Source organism: Elephas maximus, chromosome 6, assembly GCF_024166365.1.
Source record: "Elephas maximus indicus isolate mEleMax1 chromosome 6, mEleMax1 primary haplotype, whole genome shotgun sequence".
Lineage (NCBI taxonomy): Eukaryota > Metazoa > Chordata > Mammalia > Proboscidea > Elephantidae > Elephas > Elephas maximus.
In genome coordinates, this window is record NC_064824.1 from 19,291,144 (window position 1) to 19,314,474 (window position 23,331).

A 23,331-nucleotide genomic window follows, 5' to 3' on the forward strand; every position below is an offset into this window, starting at 1 on the left:
TCAGCTCAATTGGACTGGACCAAAAGCAAAGAAGTTTCCGGGATAAAATGAATGCTTCAAAGCTCAGCGGAGCAAGCGCGGGGGTCTGGGGAACATGGTTTGCGGGGACTTCTAAGTCAATTGGCAAAATAATTCTATTATGAAATCATTCTGCATCCCACTTTGAAATGTGGCGTCTGGGGTCTTAAATGCTAACAAGCAGTCATCTAAGATGCATCAATTGGTCTCAACCCACCTGGAGCAAAGGAAAATGAAGAACACCAAGCCCACATGACAACTAAGAGCCCAAGAGACAGAAAGGGCCACATGAACCAGAGACCTACGTCATCCTGAGACCAGAAGAACTAGTTGGTGCCCGGCCACAACCGATGACTGCCCTGACAGGGAGCTCAGCAGAGGACCCCTGAGGGAGCAGGAGAGCAGTGGGATGCAGACCCCAAATTCTCATAAGAAGACCAAACTTAATGGTCTGACTGAGACTGGAGGAATCCCGGCGGTCATGCTCTCCAGACCTTCTGTTGACACAGGACAGGAACCATCCCTGAAGACAACTCATCAGACATGAAAGGGACTGGTCAGCGGGTGGGAGAGAGACGCTGATGAAGAGTGAGCTAATTATATCAGGTGTACACTTGAGATTGTGTTGGCAACTCTTGTCTGGAGGGGGGATGGGAGGATAGAGAGAGAGGGAAGCCGGCAAAATTGTCAAGAAAGGAGAGACTGAAAGGGCTGACTCAAGACGGGGAGAGTAAGTGGGAGTAGGGAGTGAGATGTATGTAAACTTATATGTGACAGACTGATTGGATTTGTAAACGTTCACTTGAAGCTTAATAAAAATTATTATAAAAAAAAAAAATTAAGGGCAATGTAGGCGCACACGCAAGAGAAATGAAAACACGTTCACACAAAAACTTGTACATAAATGTTCATAGCAGCATTATTCATGGTAGTCCAAACATGGCAACAACCCAAATGTCCACCAAATGATGAATGGACAAATAAAATGCAGTGTATCCATACAGCGGAGTATTACTTGGCCATAAAAAACAATGAAATCAGGGGAATTACATGAGTTTTGCATGTTACTCCATCATCCTGGCTACAACGTAAATAAGAGACTAGAGGCGGTCAGGATGGTGGCTGCTGTGAACAACACAGGAATCTGGCCATCGACCGTGATCCCCTTCCTCTACTCCTCGTTCAATCAATAATAAAATCCTATCAATTCTACAGGAGCCCTGGTGGTGCAGTGGGTAAGCACTCAGCTGCTAATCGAAAATCAGTGGTTCAAACCCACCAGCTGCTCCACAGGGGAAAAGTGTGGCAATCTGCTACGAGCTATAACTCTACATCCTGAATACTTCTCAAAGACATCCATTTAGCTTTCTCTCCACCAACACCACCCTAGTTCTGGTCTCCATCATCTCTCCCCAAATTACTGTGCAAACTCAAACCAAACCTGCTGCCCTTCAGTCGATTCTAACTCACAGCGACCCTACAGGACCAAACAGAACCGCCCCATAGGGTTTCCAAGGCTGTAAATCTTTACAGAATCAGACTTAACAAAGAATTACTAATATGACCAAAAAAAAAAAAAAACCCATTCCATACTGGATTTTAACTACAAGTATACCCAAACCAAAAAACAAACCCGCCGCTGTCAAGGTGATTCCTAGCAACCCTATAGGACACAGCAGAACGGCCTCATAGGGTTTCCAAGGTATAGGGGTTAGGATTTATAACACATATTTTGCGGGACACAAGTCAATACATGACATTCACTCTTTGGCCTCCCGAAATTCATGTCCTTTCCACGTATAAAACACATTTAACCCATCACATCATCCCAAAAGTCTTAACTCCAAGTCCAAAATCTCATTTTCTGAATCATCTACACGCCTGTTAATAAGGCAGTATTAGTACAGGATGTGTTTCTGATCGGGGGTGGGCACTGAATTTATGTTAATTTTGACAGACTATTTTGAAAAAGGATAGTCATAATGGTGGCACAACATGAAAAATGTTAAAATCATTGTATATGTGGAAGTGCGATGGCGAATGTTTTGCTGCCTACATTATCTCACACACACACACAAAAAGCACTGTATTTTTCATGCTGGAAGCAGGCCAAGATAGTGAACCTATCACCAGGTAGTTGGCTGATGATTAGGGAATGGTACCGTACAGGGTGTCTGTTGCTCAGCAGTGGCTGTAGCCACGGTGGCCTTAGTGCGTGGAAGTCAATCTTACTGAGCCATGTATAACCTCTATCCCTGCCACCGTGGCCACTCTGCTCATGAGGCACTGGGCCATGTCAGAGGTAGCTAAGAAGGGAGGCTAAGTGGTATCCACAGAAGGAGCCATCCTATCCACTTATTAAAATCCTTCTCTGCTGAGGTCACCTTTTAGTGAACGTTCACATAGGGCATAAATATCTTGTTTTTTTTCCCAGAGAGGTCTAGTCACATATCTCATACTCAGACTGCCTTGTTACCAATACCCAATAATGCCCCTCTCAAGTCCCTGACCATCTAGCCAAACCAAGTGGCCACTACCCAGTCAATATACATTCATACATCTGGCCATTTCTCCTTCCAAGAAAAATGAACCACCAGGTACACTGGGAGAATTTCCCTTCACCACTGTCCTCAGGGATGTCCCAGACAGGAGCCACTGTCTATATTCAGGTGGTAATTGCGTATCAGCAGAACCACTTGTAAATTAGGCCTGAGTTTTCTCTTGCTCAGAAAACTTCATCGTAGGGAACTCCTCATGAGGCCACAGGTAAGGAATGAAAGAGAAAATAATGTATTAGGAGTGGGAACCATGGACATTTGGGCACTCCCTCGTTTATTTATTTTCTTAGACATCTAAGTGCTGCTATAACAGAAATACCACAAGTGGATTGCTTTAACAAAGAGAAATTTATTCTCTCACAGTCTAGTAGGCTACAAGCACAAATTTAGGGCACCGGCTCCAGGGGAAGGCTTTTTCTCTCTGTTGGCCCTGGAGGAAGGTCCTTGTCATCAGTCTTCCCTTGGTCTGGGAGCACCTCGGTGAAGGAACCTCAGATTCAAAGGACACACTCTACTCCTGGCACTGCTTTCTTGGTGGTATGAGGTTCCATGTCTCTCTGCTCGCTTCTCTATCTCAAAAGAGATTGGCTTAAGACACTATCTAATCTTGTAGATCTCATCAATGTAACTGCCGCTAATCCATCTCATTACATTATAGTCATAGGATTTACAACACAGGAAATCATGTCAGATGACAAAATGGTAGACAATCACGTAATACTGGGAATCATAACCTAGCCAAGTTAACAGATGTTTTGGGGGGTACAAGTCAACACATGACATGTATCTTGCTTGTGCTTTCAGGGCCTGTTCAAACCCAATCTGATGTATACCACTACATATGATGATAGAAGTGCTGCTATGCTCATCTAGCTTTAAGACTTAGGGGGTCGGACACCATCCAATTCATAACAGGTAACTCTAGTCACATGCTAATGTGGTTGTTCACAGTTTCAAGCATTCAGTCTTTATTAAGGCCCCAGTAGCAAGCCAAAGCCTGTTCTCAAAAGGAAATTAGTTATCCACAGAGGGTGAGAGGGGTTTGCTCTAAAACCCTAACGGTCTGGATTCACCCACTTGGGTCTGCCAGAAGCTCCAAGCACCACTGGATCTGCTGGATTATATGGTACAAGTGGAGCAGCTTGCACAGCAGCCTGCATCTATTGCAGAGCCTTCTCTTGTTCTAGGCTCCACTCAAAACCAGCAGTTTTTTTGTATACCGGCAGTACATGGTCCAGAGTACCACAAGCAAAATGTTGCCTCCCAAGTCCAAAGAGGCCCACTAGGTGTTACGCCTTTTTTCTTGGTTGTAGGAGGGGACAGACTCAACAACTCATCCTTCACCTTAAAAGGGTATCTCAACATGCCCCATACCACTGGACCTCTATAAATTTCAGAGGTTGAAGGCCCTGAATTTTTGCTCTATTTATATACAACGCTCTTACACTCAAATGTCTTACCAAGAAGTCTAGAGCAGTGGCCACTTCTTGCTCACTAGGTCCAATCAACACAATGTTACCAATGTAATGGGAAAGGCAATCAAGGTCCCTGTGGACTAAATTATGACATAGGGCTTGAGAATTGATATTTCCCTGAGGAAGGACAGTGCATGTGCATTGCTGGCCTTGCCAGCTGAAAGCAAGTCCTTACTAACAGGTGTTGAGAAAAAAGTATCTGCCAGATCGATAGCTGCATACAGGTCTCAGGGGATGTGCTAATTTGCTCAAGCAACAAAACCACATTTGGAACAGCAGATATAACTGGAGTTACCAACTAGTTAAGGATAACCCATTGTCATTCTAGAAGATGCATTTGCTTTCTGCACAGGGCAAATACGGATGTGGTGGGAATTACCACCCCTGAATTGTTCAACTCCTTGAATGTGGAACAAATTTTTGTAGTTGCTCCAAGAATGCAATATTATTTTTGGTTTATAATTTTCTTGGGTAGACAGTTCCAGTAGCTTCTACTTGGCCTTTCCTAACATAATATTAGCTCTCACTCCACAGATCTGGGAACTAACGTGGGGACTATGTGTGTGACTGAATATATGTATTCCAAGTACACCTTCCAGAACTGGGGAAATAAACACAGGACAGAGACCCACTGTGAGATGAACCTGAGCTAAAACTCCACTGATTACCTAACCTCTATAAGCCCCTAAAAAAAAAAAAAAAAATTTTTTTTTGACTGAGGGACTACAGTGATGTTTTGTATCTAATGAAATTAGTGTCAGTCAGAGCCAGTGTCCAGTAATCACCCAAAAGTCCAATTACTTCCATTTCCCCAAGGCACAGTCACTGTGGTAAAAGGCCACAGGTCCCTTTGGTAAGGCTGGGAGAAGATTAACAGTATACATTTTTTGGTAGTATAGTGAGATCTTTCTTCAAAGATTTTCAGTCTACGGGTTCTGGGTCTTAAAACTTGCTCAAGTCTTGGAACTGATTGAGGGTCCCTGTAAAACGGTGGTAGTAGTAGCATTGGAACTTGTCTAACTTCAGGGGGGATAACGACCAGGGATAGCCCAAGGCTGAGTCCTATGACGTGGAGGTCAGACACACCTCCACTCTCCAACCTTTTTACCAACTCTGACACCAGCTAATCTATCGACGACACTCTATATACTTCTCTACTGGGCTCGATAGTTCGTTGCAGTGGCTGCACAGAACTCGCAGACCATACTTAAAATTAAGCTGTTTAGTAAGCAAGTAACAGGGTACAACTCAGGATCAGACAGCATGTAGGCAAAGTCTGGAAGGCTCCCCCAAAGTGGAGAGCACATCCCTCCCTTCTTCAGCCCAGGACAGCTCTCTCAGCTTTTTGGCTGTTAGAGGAAGCAGGCTCTACTCTTTGTCCTACATGCCTCCTCTCAGCCCCGAGGACAGGCCTTTCTGCCTTTGGCCTAACTGCTAACTGATACAGCTCACAGCCAGTGTAGCAGTTCTGTTCAACTCTTGGCTACATTGCTAGCAGCAGGTTTCTGCCATCGCCATTAACTCTGCCACAAGGCCTCTTCTGGGCCTGTTGCATGCCGGCTCTGCTGCAGGCCCCCTCCTGGGCCTCTCACTGCCCTCAGCGGTGTAGCCCTTGACCTGTGTTACAGCTCTTTTTGAAGGTTTCTTTCCTCTTCTCTCTTCCTCCTGCTTCTTTTTGCCAACCTCTGTGGGGCTGGCTTCACATATAAGCAAACTCCTTGTCAATTTCAAGGCATGATCCTCCCACCAGGACCAAAAACTGGCCAATCCCCTCTCAGTAGGCTGCAGGCACTTCAGTGGCACAGTAGGCTATAGTAACTTTATTTGCATACTCTAAATCACTTAATTTGCATGGCATATTGGCCAATCCTTGCAAGGTGTGTACCAATCACAGGGCAGGCTGCAGCCCATTTGATACAAAAAGTATCAAATCACAAGCTGTTTACAGCCTACCCAGGAAATGTCAATCAATCTGGATGAAAGTAACAAATCCTCTGGGGTAGAAAACTATGGCCAAGGTAACTCCTCAGGGCTTAAAGAAAAAAAACCTCTCAAGCTGTTACTCATTTCACCACAGTCCTCAACTCCTTGTTTTGTGATTTGAGTAAGACTTCAGTTGGTTTGATCTAGAATTCTTCCATCTATACAGACAAGTCAAAATTTAGTAGACTGCCCATCTATTTCTCTTCTATGGACATCATGAGCAATGCCTTCACCTATGTTCCTTTGAATGAGACTCTTCTGATTACTGCTTTGAGCCTACATCTTATGGTAACCACATCCAACCTGTCTTTAGCAACTATGTGCTGCCACTTGGCCCCTGCCACCCCGGGATCCAATTATCCCCACTGCTACTACTACTGCTGCTTAGCAGCAGCTCTCACTGTAACTTCTAACTTACACAGAAGAATCACCACAGAATTCTTTAAGGGATACTGGGGCTTCCCTCATAAATTTATTTCTCACAGTCATGGTGAAGGAGTGTTCTCAGACTTTCCAGGGTGGGTGAGCAAGTCTTATGCGATAAACCCACTCTAACATATCAATCTCCCTAAGCCTCTGGATACCTTCTTCTACGGTATACCAAGGCAATTCTGGCACTTCAACTTCATTTAGTGTAGGTCATCTTTAAGCCAACCAACCAAACTGTTGAAAGCCCTTCAAGCTACAATACTGAATCCAGAATCTCTGCTTAACGGTCTCATCTCAACAAATTCAGGCTGATTCCACCTTGCTTCTCACATCATTATTATTCACACCCTTAAATATCCATTCACACACACATTCCCCAGATCTATCTGTATCAACTGGAAAAATTTTACAATTATTTTGGAATGCAGCACATTTTTGTCACGGGTCACACTTTGTACTTCATCCTTTGGGGCCTGATAGGATCTGAGTCTAGAAGCAAATGGGTGGTTCTTCAGGAAAAGGACTAACCTCCTCAGAAAATGCTGGAAGGGCTGCTTCTGCTGGCAAAGAAGACTCAGCAACATTTAAGGGTTCAACGCCCCCAGTTTCATCAGGATTGGCCAGTATGTCACCATCTGAATTTTCAGGATCCCATCTGCCAGGCGCTCCTTGGAAACTATGGGGCAGTTCTACTCTAGCCTATAGGGTCGCTATGAGTTGGAATCGACTTGATGGCATTGGGTCTTTTTTTGTTCTTGTTGGGTCATTCTTTCCCAATGCCTTCAGTGCAGCTTGAACTTCTTCCTTAAGTACCATCAGTTTTTGATCATATGCTACACCTCCTGAAATGGCTGAATGTCAACCAATTCTTTAAGATGCAGCTGACCCAAGCCATGGCTTTTTTCAATCACCTCATATGCATGCAAAAGCTGGACAATGAATAAGGAAGACTGAAGAAAGCTTGATGCATTCGAATTACAGTGTTGGTGAAGAATATTGAATATACCATGGACCACCAAAAGAACAAACAAATCTGTCTTGGAACAAGTACAGCCAGAATGCTCCTTGGAAGTCAGAATGGTGAGATATTCCTTCCCAATCAATGCCCACACTTAAACAGCTCTATGAAGATGGGAATACAATTTGTGTTATAATTCAGCCACCTGCAGGATGAGACTCTGAGTTTGACTGTCACAACTCTCAGTTCTGCAGCTACAGGAGATCAGGATTTCTTGCAGGGCAGACATAGATACTTTCAGGTCATTTATGAAGAGCAAAAATTGAGAATTTGAAATGCTGAGCTCATTCTTTTCTTTTCCTACTTTCTCCAGTGCAGGTAGAAGCAACCAGCTGAACTTATTCATTTGCCAAAAATGTCATAAGATATCAAATACATGATCACCCAGAACATTGCCTTTTTATAGTATCCAATGGTGGTATTTTGCATATCCCAAATACCGTATCATGCCACAGACTATCGGTTTCCAATTCATTACTGGAAATAGGATCATTAGTACCTTCATATCTAATCAGATTAGGGAACTAATTTCAGAAACCCCATTACCAATTCAGATTCTGTTCATTTAGAACCACTCGCAGAACCTAAATGTGTGTCAGTCAGGGTTCACCACAACAAAAAGGAACCAACAGGATATATACACACATTTTAAAAGGTTTATTTTAAGGAACTGGCTTATGCAATTGTAGGGGTTAGCAGGTTTGAAATCTGTAAGGCAGGTTGCAAACTCAGACAGGATTTGATGTTGCAGGCTTGAGGCGTAATTTCTTCTTCTCCTAAAGCCCTCAACTGATTGGATGCGGTCCGCCCACATTATTGAGAATAATCTCCTTTACTAAAAGTTAACCACACCTACAAAATACCTTCACAGTAACACTTAGTATTTCATTATGCTAATACACCGTAACTGGCAGAAGAAGTCCTGGAAGAAGTACAGCCAGAATGCTCTTCAGAAGTGATAACGACGAGACTTTGTCTCACGTACTTTGGACATGCTATCAGGAGAGACCAGTCCCTGGAGAAGGACATCATGCTTGGTAAAGGGTCAGTGAAAAAGAGGAAGACCCCCAATGCGATGGACTGACACAGTGGCTGCAACAACAGGCTCAAACACAGTAACAATCGTGAGGATGATGCAGGATCGGGCAGTGTTTCGTTCTATCGTACGTAGGATTGCGATGAGTCAAAACTGACTCAACAGCACCTAACAACATAGCCTAGCCATGTCAGCACACAAAACTAACCATCATAATCTTCTTTACAGAATGCCAACTCATATTTCTAAAAGTAATGACAGAATTAGAAAATCACTCCATTACAAATACCAATGTAATAATAACTGATTCAGGCAAAAAATATCCATGGATGCTGTGATGGCTAATGTTAACTCGGCTAGGCCACGATTCTCAGTGGTTTGGTGGGCACTATGTAATCACCTTCCATTTTGTGATCTGATGTGAGCAGCCAATCAGAAGGGGAGTTTCACTGGGGGTGTGGCCTGCATCCAGCATACAGATGTTCTGGCAAAGCTCGTATTCTCTCTCTCTCAACCCTGCAATCTTCTTGTCTGACCCCGGTTCTTGGGATGTAAGCCAGCAGAGGCGTCCAGCTTGTAGCCTGACCTGCAGATTTTGGATTCTCAAACCCCCATGAGCCCATGAGCCTGCAGAGGCCTCCAGCCTATCACCTGACCTGCAGATTGGTGGTTCATCAGCCCCTGCAATCACGTGAGCCAGCAGAGGTCTTCAGCCTGTTGTATGACCCATGGGTTTGGAACTTGTCAGCCCCCACAATTGTGAGACACTTCCTTCAAGTAATTTTTCTCTATATTTATTTATATACACTTCACTGGTTTTGCTCCTACAGAGAACCCAGACTAAGGCAGATACTAATACCATTGAGGAAAAAACTGTTCAGGAACAGAGCAGTCACTCAGTCTCAAAATGTCACAGTATAAATTAGAGTAGAAGTAGAAATCTGGCAGACATCACCCTTACCAAAACATTAGCAAAAACACTTAATCTGAATCTAGTTATGAAAAACAATCACACAAATCTAAGCTGAAAGGCATTCTACAAAAAAAAAAAAAAAAAAGGGCATAAGCACACAAAAAATGTAAATGTTGATTCTGGGACGATGGTGGCCTAAACAGACTAACTTTTCAACACTTCCACACAAATACAAGAAATAGAAGCTTTGAGAGACTCTGAAATCAGGGAGGAGGAGAAAGCAGCAGGGAACTGAAGACAGGCAAGAGTCAAAAAAACAAATCACATACAGTAGGAAAATTGTTTCTACCACCGTCCCTGCTCCTCCCCCCAGCCAACGGGCTGCCAGCTACTGTGAACTGAGGAAGTAGCCCCAGAAAAGGAGCCTGTTTCCCCAAGCACCATGGCCCCTGCCTGTATTAAGAGACAGGATCCCAAGCTTCTGCTCTAAAATCAACAAGGCAGACCTCCCCCAGTGTCCATCTGAATTGTACTAGCATCTCCCCTACCCGGACACTGCTGGCTGCAAGCCCACTGCAAACTGCTACACAAGACCTATGCAGTGGAGTCTGCTCTCACAGACAACACTCTACCTGCTTCCCTGTGCACCTTATAGCTCAGACCTCTGAAACCAACAGGACAGATCTCCTGGGGAGTCAGTGTGGTCTGTCTGCTTCCCCTTTTGGTCAGTGCTGAGGACTGCTGACTGAGGCTGCTGTGTGCTAGGAAGTAGGCACTTTAGTGGACGGTATGCCCACAGTCAGCGTATGACAAGGCAGGCTCTGATAACAAGGCAGACTTTCCTGGAGGTCCGTTTTGAGTGTAACAACCCCTTCCCCATCCAGACATAGTCACCTGCAAGTCTGTTGTGAATTGCTACAGAAGGGCCTACAGTAGAGTCTGCTTCCACAGTCAGAATCTATCTACTTCTCTGCACACCCCATAGTTCTGGCCTCTGAAGCCAACAGGGCAAACCTCCCTGGGGGTCAATGAGAGTTAGTCTGGTCTCATTTCTGGCTGGCGCTGAGGACTGCTGCTGACTCTGATAGCAACAAGAGTGACAAAAGACATTTTACAGTGATAAAAGAGTCAATTCATCAAGAAGATATGGCAATTACATAGGCACATAAAAAGAGTCACAACATACATTAAGCAAAAACTGACAGAACTAAAGGGAGAAACAAACAATTTAACAATTACTGCTGGAGAGGCATCAATACCCCCTTGTCAACAATGGATACAAAAACCAGACAGAAGATCAACAAGAAAATGGAAGACTTGAACAATATTACAAACCAGAGACCTAACAGACTCAACAACAGCAGAATACACATTCTTCTCAAGTATAAATGCAAAGTTCTCTGAGGTAGACCATATCACACAGAATGGAAAAAAAAAATTTCAAATCATGTATGTTTTCTGTGTACCTGACAAGAAGCTTGCAATCTAAGATATATAATGAACTCAAAATTCAACAATAAAAAGACAATCAGTCTTAAAAATGGGCAAAGGGTATGTATAGACATGTTTCCAAAAAGACGTAAAAATGGTTAATAAGCATATGAAAAAATACTCAGGATCACTGTTGTTGTTTTAGGTGCCATCGAGTCAGTTCTGACTCACAGCAACCCTGTGTACGACAGAACGAAACACTGCCCAGTCCTGAGTCATCCTAACAATCGTTGCTGTGCTTGAACCCGTCACTGCAGCTACTGTATCAATCCATCTCATCGAGGGTCTTCTTCTTTTTCACTGACCCTCTACCCTACCAAGCATGATGTCCTTCTCCAATGACTGTTCCCTCCTGGTAACATGTCCAAAGTATGTGAGACGAATCTTGCCATCCTCATGTCTAAGGAGAGCATCCTGCTTGTATTTCTTTCAAGACAGATTTTGTTCATTCTTCTGGCAGTCCATGGTATATTCAACAGTCTTTGCCAACACCATAATTCAAAGAAATCAATTCTTCTTTGGTCTTCCTTATTCAAGGTCTAGCTTTCACATGCATATGAGGTGACTGAAAATACCATGGCTTGTTTCAGGCACACCTTAATCCTCAAAGTGACATCTTTTTAACACTTTAGAGAGGTCTTTTACAGCAGATTTCCCCACTACAACACATCACTTGATTTCCTGACTACTGCTTCCATGGGTGTTGACTGCAGATCCAAGTAAAATGAAATCCTTGACAACTTTAATCTTTTCTCCATTTATCATGATGTTGCTTATTGGTTCAGTTAAGAAGATTTTTGTTTCCTTTATGTTGAAGTGTAATCCGTACTGAAGGCTGTGGTCTTTGATCTTCATCAGTAAGTGCTTCAAGTCCTCCTTGCTTTCAGCAAACAAGGCTGTGTCATCTGTGTATCATAGGTTGTTAAGGAGTCTTCCTCCAGTCCTGATGCTGCATTCTTCTTCATCTAGTCCAGCTTCTCGGATTATTTGCTCAGCATACAGACTGAATAAGTATGGTGAAATGATATTTACAAGTATCATCAGCTCTCAGAAAAATGGAAACCAAAACCTCACACCCACCAGAATGGTTGTAATAAACAAGAGATAACAAGTGCTGACGAGGATGTGGAGACACTGGAACCCCATACACTGAAACAATTGGGAAAACAATTGAGCAGTTCCTCCAGATATTAGACGTAGAAGTGTTATATGACTCAGAAATTTTATTCATACATTTATACTCAAGGCAATTGAGAGCTCGTGTTCACACAAAAACCTGTACACAAATCATTCACAGTAGCATTAGTCACAATAGGCAAAAAGTGGAAACCCAAATATCATCAACTGATGAAGTGATAAATAAAATGTGGTATATCACACAATGGAATACCGCTCAGCCATTAAAAGAGATCAAACACTGATATATGCTACAACATGAACAAGCCTTAGAAACATACAGCATTCACCAAAGAGGTTTTTAAGAGGCCAACATACGCATGAAAAGATGCTCGTCGTCATTAGCCAGATACCACCTCACCTCTACCAGAATAGCAATGATCAAAAAAACAGAAAATAACAAATGTTGGCGAGGATGTGGGGAGGTCAGAACCCTTACCCATTGCTGATGGGAATAGAAAATGATACAACTATTGTGGAAAACAGCAGGGAGATTCCTCAAAAATTTAAAAAACAACTACCATATGACTCAGCAATTCCACTGTTAAGTATAGACTCTAGGGAACTAAAAGTAGCGACAAAAATGTACTTATGTTCATTGCAGCACTATTCACAACAGTAAAAAGGTGGAAAAAACCTAAGTGCCCATCAACAAACGAATGGATAAACAAAATGTGGTACATACAACAATGGAATACTACTCAGCCGTAAAGAGAAATGAAGTCCTGAGACATGCCACAATAATGGACGTAGAAGACACTGAGTGAAATAAGTCAGTCACAAAGATAAATACTGTCTGATCTCACTTGCATAAAATGACAAAAATAAGTAAATATATAGACAGCAAAAAAAAACAAAGCATAATGGCAAGTAAAAGAAGCTAGGCACAAATGGCCACATATTACATGATTCTATGAAATCTCCAGAACGGGCAAATCCATAGACAGAAAGTAGATCAGAATTTGCTAGGAGCTAGAAGGTGGGTGGAATGCTAATGGAGAAGGGTTTTATTCTTGGGGGTTGGTGAAAATGTTCTGCAATTGGACAGTGACGATGGCTGTGCAAAGGAGCCCTGGTGGCACAGTAAAGTTCTTGGCTGCTAACTGAAAGTTTAGGTTCAAATCCACCAGTTGCTCTGTGGGAGAAAGATGTGGCAGTCTGTTTCATTAAGACTTAGACTTGGAAACCCTACAGGGCAGCTCTACTGTTTTTTAAGGTTGTTATAAGTTGGGATCGACTTGATGGCAGTGGGTTTGGTTTTTGATGATTGTACAACTTTGCGAAAATACTAAAAAATCAGTGAATTGTATATTTTTTTAAAAAGGGAAGAAAAGACGCAGTTTGACATCCCATTTGCAAACTGTAGCTTTTGGCAATGTCCCTTCACACACCCATTTCTCAACAATTTGCAAAGGAATAAGTAAGGACGTTCTTTTATCCGTCTCCTTCCTTTCCAAGGACACTTGCCTGTATAAAGCAGTTTGCATTGTTTCCTTCTATATTTTAGGGTGAAGTCCCTGGGTGGAGCACAAGGCTAATGTGCTTGGCTGCTAACCAAAAGGCTGGAAATTCAAGTCCACCTAAAGGTGTCTTGGAAGAAAGGCCTGGCAAACTTAAAAAAAAAAAGGTCAATGAAAATCTGATGGAGCACACTTGAGGTCTCCATGAGTTACAATCTACTTGATGGTGACTGGAAGTGGAATACTTTGAGGTATTTCGTTTTTACTTATAGGAGTACGTGCTTGTTTTTAAAAAAAAGTAATGTCTCCCTTATCTCCACTCTTCGAGAATCCACGGTTTTATCCACCTAGAACCTTTTTCTGTGCACTTACAAATATATATGTGGTCTGGTTGTTTTTACAAAACTGAGAACATACCTCAGACACTTAAACAACTTAAGTTTTTAAGTTGTTTAAGTGTCTGAGGTATGTTCTCAGTTTTGTAAATTGTATACTGTTGACATCCTCCCATAAAAGCATATGCAAATTTTTCCTTTAACAACTGCTTAGTGTGGATGCAGCATATTTAAATTATCCAGTCTTCTACCATTTGACGTGTAGATTGTCATTCTTCACACTGTTTCCCACGTCATCTTTCTAAAGCAGAATTGTTGTTGCACTCCCTTGCACAGCCAGAGCTCCCCACAATCTGTGCCCCGCTAGCTCTACACTCTCAGGAGGCAGTGCAGTGGTAAGTGGCCTGAACTCCAGGACCAGCTCTTTAGGTTTGAAGCCCAGATGCACCAAGTACAAGCAATGCGCCTTTGGACAGGTTACCTACCCTCTCTCTGTTTTTTCACTGGCCTAAATACCTTGCAGGTCCTTGTAAGATTAAATGCTTTACTGGATTAAATGTTTACTGGTATACCTATAGAACAATGGTGACAAAGTGGTGGATTCTAGATACAGTTTGTTGAACTGGCAGAAGTTACTGATTGAGACGTATGAGACAAAGATTATTATAAGGTGCTAACCTTATAATAGTGTACAGCAGAATCTCCTGGAGGGCATGTTAAAACACACTGCTGGGCCCCATCCCAGGAGTTTCTGATTGGGTAGGTCTGCAGTAGAACCCGAGGCAACTGGCCTAAACAGCACTAAAAACAGAGCTGCCACTTACTGAGCTAAGAAAAACTGCCAAAAACCCACTGCCGTCGAGCTGCAGAGATGTAAATAAAAAGCTCAGAGGTGGAGAGAAATCAGGAGTTGACTGTGAAGCTGTTAAATTTGAGACTTCTTAATATCACCTCTGTGGTATTTCTTTCCCAAGGACATGGCCTCAATACAATCATGAGAAAACATCAAACAAATCTAAATGAATAAACATTCCTCAAAGTACTTGACCAGTGCTCTTCAAAATGTCATGAAAAACAAGAAAAAACTTGTGTCACAGAAGGAGACGACAAAATACAAACAATACGGATCTTGGGAACATTTGTGGAAAGACTGGTAAAATCTGAAAAAGGTTTAGTTAGTGGTATTGTACCAATGTTAATTTCTTAGTTTTGATAACAGTCCTACTGTACGGTAGTTACGTGGGATGTGGACACTGGGGGGAAGTGAGTGAGGGGTGTGTAGGAGTTTCTCTGTAAATCTATTTTGAAAAAAAAAAAAAATTTTTTTTTTTTTAACTGAGATACCTGTACTAGATACCTAAGAGATGTCAAATAGGCGACCGGATATATAAATATGGAAATAAAGAGGTGCAGGCTGACAATAAAGCCGGGGAATTGTCACTGTTTCGATGGCATGTTAAAAAAAAACATAGCATTAGCTGAGGTTAGCAAGGGAATGAGTTATTACAGAAAAGATCCTAGAGAGCTTTGGGGGAAATGACAATGTTTAGAATTTAGGGATGATAAGGTGGAACTAGCAAAGGGGACTGAAAATGCATGGCTACTGATATTATAAGACAACAAGAGTGGTGATCCTCAACTAAGCGAACGACGTATTTCATTAAGGAAGAAAACAACTGTTCTGAATGCTAATAACTTGACTGAAGACTGACCCTGAGTTAGAAATGTGAAGGTCATTTGTAATCTTCACAAAGGCTACTTTGGTGGAGCGGTAGTAAACTCTGTTAGCCCATGCAGAGCCATTAAACCAAAACCAAAGCCACTGGCGTCTAGTCGATTCCAACTCATAGCGACCCTGTAGGACAGAGTAGAACTGCGCCATAGAGTTTCCAAGGAGCACCTGGTGGATTCGAACTGATGACCTTTTGGTTAGCAGCCATAGCACTTAACCACTACGTCACCAGGGTTTCCTGCAGAGCCACTGTGCAGATTTAAACAATGCCTCCCTGAAGACATTATACTTCCCTCTGAGGTAAAAACTGTAAAGACACTTGGCTTCCATCTGTTGTAAAATTGTCATACGCACAATTATTAGCACAGGAAGTTTGGTGCCACCTGCTGGAAAATCATCATCATAAATATGATGTGAACATGATATTCTTGAACGTGGCACATCTGTGCAGCGTACAACCTTCACAATCACACATAGTAGCTTAGGGGCAGAAACATCTGACTAGAGCCGGTGCAAAAGACAGCAGGAAGAGAAAAAGCAGACAGTGAGCACAGACAATTCCATCAAGGTGAGGAGTTTGCTGTGAGTGCAACAAAGAAAAGGGGGAACTGCCAAAAGGGGAGGAGGACTCAAAGGAGGGTCCCTTTTTTAACGATATTAGGATGTTTTGTGCTGACGGGGATATTCCAGTACAGAGCGGATATTGGTAACACGGACTGGAAGGGAGTATGTACTGCTGAAATGACGGTCTAAAGTTAACATCAAAGTCTAGGGGAAAGTGGAGAGGTGGGCCTTAAACAGAAGCAGGAAGAGTTCGTCCAGAGGGGCAGCAGGGAAAGCGGAGCGTTCACGCCCAAATGGATGAGATGCTGGGAGTGTACAGACCTCTCCTGAGTGCTGCTTATTTTCTCAACAGAACAGGAAGCAAGCTCAGCAGCTGAGAGTGAGAACTGAGGAGGCTGTGAAGGGCTGAAAGAGAAATTCTGTCACGCAGAGTGGGAGGAAGAAAAAACAGATTAAGGGAATATGAGAAGGCTTAAGGCGACATGAAGGCCCACTCGAGCTTAGTGACCAGAATTCAAAGTGAGACCATTCAGTGGTGTGCGTTTTTCACATTCACCATCCTGATGCACACTAAACAGCTAGATTTAACTAGTATTAAATCCAGAATTTAACCAGATGTGTACGACAGACGAAAGGTCAAGAAATCTGAGGGTGTAGGAAAGAGTTAGTTATAAGTGATTATGGGTAGGAGAGTGAGGACCAAGGAGGTACACTGTAGGCATTCAACCAATAATTAAGTGAATTAAAAAAGGTGATTTCAATACAAGCAACCCAAACTCTTTCACTTAAAAATCTGCAATGATTACCTCAGGCCTCCTTACCAAATCCGGATTCCTTAGACTAATATTCAAAGGCTACCAACCTAATCAAACAGAATAGATTGGAAAGGCTTCGGATCTACTCCAATATTTTTAACTGCTATTGCTCCAACCAGACCGTGCAGTTCCCATCAAAGTGATAACCTGCATAGCTGAGGGTACCCAATCTGCCTAAGTCTTTCTAGGGACTCCCAATGGTTTCGTTGATGGTATCCCAGAAAGAATTAATGCAGCTTATTAAATACAGGTCTTATCTCCAAATTCCTAGAGAGTTTACAATTAAGCAATTCTTGAAGCTAACAGCTGGGCTACAAACAGAATTCTCTAATTGCGGTGTTTCACACCCTAGGATGTTTTCCACATATTTGCCTGGATACTCCTCTCACTAGTATCACAAGACCAATCAAGCAAATCACCTCCCTATTATCTTTCATTCTTGTCTTTCACTTTACCCCTAAAAATTTAAGATTTTTTCATTTATTAACAATGATCAGTCAGGTAAGCCAAAGCTTTTTAAGGGATCTGTAACTTCTTACAAATTTTAACCACACACTAATATATCTTCTTTCTTCTTTTTAAAAATTATTTAAAAACAAAACAAAATTTCTTCAACAACAAAAAAGCTGCTGGACCTGTTTTCAAGAGGAGGAGGTACAGGCTTATTACACCACTAAGGGAGTCTTCAGTCACACTCCTTGGAGAATGTTGTTCTCCGAGTCAGATATCTTTTCTCCACGCCAATATAAACAAACTGTTGGCCAGCTGTCAGCAACAAGATGTAAGAAGTTCATTCAAGCATCACCATCCAGAACTGAGGGTTTGGCTTGTTGTCAGGAGCACAGAAACTTACGTAATTATCTAACAAGAAAAATTTGTGAAAATAATTCCTTCAAGAAGAACAGGAACACTTTTGTTTTTCCATCTCGGTACATAAATAAAAATGTATAATTAAAAGAGCCCTGGAACTTTTATTTCCTTTCACCAATTTATTTGTAAATCTTCTCTTCACTAACTCTAAGAAAGCTAATACGCACGTCCTTCCTCATCAACCCAAGGAGCTAAAGGCAGCTAGAATGCATTACATTAGTGATGGTCAGAAATAAAGAAGTGAAGAGGTACTTAACAGATTTTACAATGAAACTGACATGCTTAGCATCCTAATATCTGTACCACTAAGGTTAATGTCAACTGAGCAAGACTCAGTTCTCATACTGATTTCATATGGCTGAAGGAAAAAATTAACTTACAGAACAGAGGATACAAAACTTTTATGGTTTGCAAAAAGGGATCTGAGGAAAGCAATTATATCTAAATTCACACAATGTATAGTTATCTACAAACGGTCTAACAAATCATGTATTATACATGAGACAGAAGCACGGGGGAAAGAGAAGTCACCACTGCAGAAGTATCTTCACAGTCTATGCCTCTTGTAAAAGCATCTCACATGCAAACATCCACAGCAAGTCTGGCAGCAAGGTATATTTGTGATGCGGTAAAAATTTATATTAAAACACAGGAAGGTACCACATGATCATCGAAATTGATGCAGAAAAACCACTGGACAAAAATCCAACAGCTTTTCATGATAAAAACACTCCTAAGACTGGGAGAGGGAAGCATCCTCAACATGGTAAGGCCCATTCACGGCAGGCCCACAGCTAACATCACACTCAGAGGTTAAAGACTGAAAGCTTTCCCCTTAGAATCAGAAACAGGACAAGGATGCCCTCCTTTCACCACTGCTATTCATCACTGTACTGGAAACTATGATTCCACTCATGTGAAATACCCAGAACAGGCAAGGTGACAGAGAAAGAAGTAGATTAAAGGCTGTAAGGGACTGTGGAGCACTGGGGAATGGAAGTCACTGCTTAACGAGTACAGCATTTGGGGTGGTAAAAAGTTTCTGAAATAGAGGTGGTAGTTGCACAACACAGTAAATGCAATTACTGCCACTGAATCGTACTGAAACACGGTTAAAATGGCAAATTTACGTTATCTGTATTTTCCACAATAAAGTGAAATATGGGATGAGAAAGAAATGAAGTGCTATTGCTGCAAGATGATTTTATTACTGCAAATCCACACGACAAACCCCATGAACATAAATAAGTTAATGTAGCCTGGTGTCATTTTTTTCAAACCCAATATTCAAAGCAGCACACACACAAAATAATGGCCTTTCAAGGCAATGAACTGTGATCTAGTTGCCCCAGCCAGAACAGTAAAGTCACCTCGTTCACACAAAAACTGCTCACTCCACCAGAGCACACTGCACTAACGTGGGACCGTAGCTTCTCAACATTTTCAATTTACAATTGTGAACACAACAGGGGAGGAAAAGGAATCAAAGCCCAAGACTTAGTCTTGTTATCCTGTGAAGTCAGTCATCTCCCCAATTCTATTCTTCCTCCTAAACCCCTAAAGTCACCACGTTCTAGCACTTCCTACCAACTCCATCTATTTTCCTGTTTTGTCAAGACAGAAAGATGAAATTCATGACATCAGGACACATCAAAGTGGTGTGTTAACACACCAAGGTTATCAAAATAATTATTAACATATCAGCAAGTAAATATGTAAGTCTAGTAAATAACAGAAACTACCATAATTAAGACTCAAATAACTGCTTTATCCTATGAAACAAGCTGCCTCCCTGGCCTCCATTAGGGGACACTCCAGTTTTGTAGCATGACATGTTTATATGGCACCTTTTACCACCCGGACAATTTCAGCAATAAAAATACATCCATCTGCAATAAAAAATAACATTTTTAGTCAGCATGTTAAATTTAAAAAGCCACACCAAAAAAGATTACTTGAATTGTACTGATAACAGAATGTCTATCAGCTGCTTTTCAAAATATACACATATTATATACACAGAAGGGCAAATAAGATAAACTTTGCTTTTTCTGTAAATTCATTAATAAGGGTATTTCTGATTATTCTACCAAATTCAGGAAGATTGGATTACACTCAGAGATAGGTAAATGCCTTTGAAATCTTTTTTCCACAAAAAGAAAAAACAATCTCACCGGTGAGTTTAATTTCATGTGTGCAAAAGTGTGGCAGTCACTTGCTTTGCAATTTCTTTTTCTGTCTATAAAATGCACATAAAATATAATCAACCTAATTCAAGGTGTTAAAATCAACTATGTTTAATAAAATCAGCTAAACCTTTGTAAATTGAACCACGTCATCCAGAAGATAAAAACGGTGATGACCAAGTACGGGGCTTCTAGAGAATACCATTCCCCTAATCCAGGATTTAGGAGCCCCGGTGTCACAGCGGTTAAACACTTGACTGCTAACCTAAAGATTGGCAGTTTGAACCCACCAACTGCTCGGCAGGAAAAAGATGTGACAGTCTGCTTCCGTAAAGATTATGGCCTTGGAAACCCTGTGGGACAGTTCTATCCTATCCTACAGCATCTCTATGAGTTGGCATCGACTCAACGGCAATAGGTGTGGTTTGGTTTTGGTTTGATGGTGCAATGGTTAAGTGCTCGGCTGCTAACTGGAAGGTCAGCGGTTCAAACTCACCAGTGGCTCTGTGGGAAAGAAGACCTGGCCATCTGCTCCTATCAAAGACTACCGCCTGAAAAACCCTACAGGGAAATTCTACTCTGTCCTATAGGGTTGCTGTGAGTCAAACAGACTTGATGGCAAACAGCAACAACAATAATCTAGGTTTTATGATCAGTGACCCTTTAGACATAATAAAATGCACAGTATAAATAGGTTGGTGACAATTTACTTAATTTAGATTGAGCTACCTGTAATTTGCTCATAGCTTTGGAAACATGTTTCTCTATCTTGAAAATACCAGTAGCAAGAACACATTATTTATTCACAATGTTTGATATGAAATTCTGGAGAATATGGGAACTTCCATAAAAATAGCACATTTGCTTCTACTGCCATCCAGCCTTAGCCCCTGACTACCCATCCCTTCCCCCTTTCCTGCCTTCCCTCCCATACCACTTTTCCAACCCAGTTTCTATCATCAGTTTGATACAATACACGAATTAATTATTTTATAACGAGGTTTGCAAAACAAAGGAAAACTATACTATCCTTCCATTGCTTAAATGTACCAGTTTTGATTAACTCAAATTGTTAAGTATAGAAATGACTACTTTCAATATAAACTGAAGAGCTTACTGTTCAATGACAATCCTCCCATACTTCCCTAAGTTAAGAGATTCTGCTTCCAAGATACATAGGAGGTACTACATCAGCGTACGACCTTCAGATCTCAAGATCAGTTGTAAAGTGAGAGAAGTCAAACCCTGGGACTAAAAGACCAGGAAAGCTTTGTTATCGATTAGGACCCCTTGGTTTCTACTATAGAAATAACAGGGCCCCTAATCATATTCATACCCATGAAATTTTGAATGGCACACACCAAAGCTGAAAATGCTACAATTCAAATAATTCCTTTCTTTTCAGGAAAAAAAAAAAAAAAGAGACCATTGACAATACTTCCCAATTATAATCTGAGCTATATAAAGTCCAAAACAACTATGAAAGCCACATATCAGTGACCATTTTTAAACATGCTAAATGATGATAGGCTTAACAGGGAGCTGGGCTATTTAGGGCTATTCAGAGGAATGGCTAAAGAATACTTTGAATGTCCTTCCCCCCATTATATACAATTATAACAAAATCACAAATGGAAACCTGCCTACAAATTTAATTCCTGAAATACTGTTTAGCTCTGTCTGCGTACTTATACCTCCTATGGACAGGCTGTATTATATCTGCAAACAACAGTACAGTAATAATGCCTTCTGAAACCTTCTTTTTGTCTGGCAGAGATTAATTTGAGGGTTAAGACTGCCCTCTGAGGGGAGCAGGACAGGTTAAGTGGGTTAGGCTGTTTATAACGTGGCTTCAGTACACTGAAGCATTATGAATTCCCAGATTATAAAATACCCTCAAATAAACACATAGGTGAAAAATTTGAAAAAACTACATAGGAGAAGAAATGTTTCCCTTCTACCACTTTCCATTACATCCAAAATGTACTTTTTCCAGCTAATTCACCGGAAGGAATCAAACCAAAGAGCTCGGACGATTCACTGTAAAGTCCATAAGGGATGAAACACAGGAATACATACCCAGTACATCTGAAATTGAGACTGTGTGGCTTCAGAGTTTTATTTTAAAGGTAGTATAAAGCCAATTATAAGGCTGCGGCAAACATGGGTAATCTGCCAGGTCCATGACATGAAAAGCAAAAAAGTAAACACATTTCCCATTTTGAATAGCCATTCAATAGTAATTAAATTTCTCTCTACATGAAACACACTATTAATGTGATTTTTTAGAGCTTCTGGCAACTTGCAATATTTGTGTTTATTAAAAAGTAAATTTTTAAAAACTAAAATTACAAAATCTTTGACATTTTAACTGAAATTAAGGCCTGAGTCAACTTTAGAAAGACTAAGAATAGGGTCTAAGAGTAAGCGGTATAAAAACAGCACAAAGGCTGATGATGCATCGTGTCTGGACGTAATTCCTTCTGAGTGTGCTTGTCGTGTGTTTGTTTCTTTGACTGTCCATTTGACATGGCATGGGGTGAGGTGACACAGGCACAAACCTTCTCCTAAGACATCCCCTGAGTAATGTGTTAGCATGCTGCAATCGTGAAAAACCTTTCCAAAATTACAATGATATATATATACTCCTCAACAAAAAATCTTTTGTCATTATTACCGATGGCATATAGGTTCTTTAGATCCTTTTCCCTTTCAGAGAAAAATTAATTACAAACAGCACTACACATCTAGTGACTCAGCAGAAAACAGCTTCTCCCAAATTTTCCTCACATGATCAATACCCTATATAAACTACAAAATGTACACCACCAACTTGCATGACAAAAACAGTCCAAACGCCTACAAGGTTTAACACTCATATCTCAGTCATGGCTGAATGGCCAGGGAAGTGAGCATCATGATGGACTCCTGCATTCTTCACATTGTGCTCATGGACAAAGTCAGTGTAGTTTCTATGTGCGGTCTGGGGTGGGGGCAAGGCCCTTGTGTTCCACTGGTTTCCACCACGTTGACAGCAGTCACTGGCAGCCGAGAGCCTGGATGGTTGGGGAGTGGGAGGGAGTACAGTTAGTAAACAGGAACAGGAGAAAATGGATGTATAGGAGGTCATAACGGAGAAAAGCAACGTGACCAGCATGCACCACTGCCGTGAGCAATCATCAACATCTACGCCATGCGATGGGAACATTCAAAAACAACAAAGAGAGTAAAATCCACAAAGTTTTACAGAATGGAAAATGTCAATATGGAAA

At 41.5% G+C, this 23,331-nt stretch overlaps 1 protein-coding gene across 11 annotated transcripts in view; it reads right to left on the reverse strand.

Moving 5' to 3' along the window:
• EPB41L5 (erythrocyte membrane protein band 4.1 like 5) overlaps positions 1-23,331 on the reverse strand; it is a 221,259-nt gene that overhangs the window by 87,060 nt on the left and 110,868 nt on the right. The window contains exon 17 of one of the 11 annotated variants that reach the window (XM_049889159.1): positions 625-23,115. The exons of the other annotated variants lie outside the window; for them this stretch is intronic. Coding sequence (XP_049745116.1) covers positions 22,935-23,115 — 181 coding nt within the window. The 3' untranslated portion in view covers positions 625-22,934. Of the gene's footprint in view, positions 1-624; positions 23,116-23,331 lie in introns of those variants that run through there. 11 annotated transcript variants of the gene reach the window in all.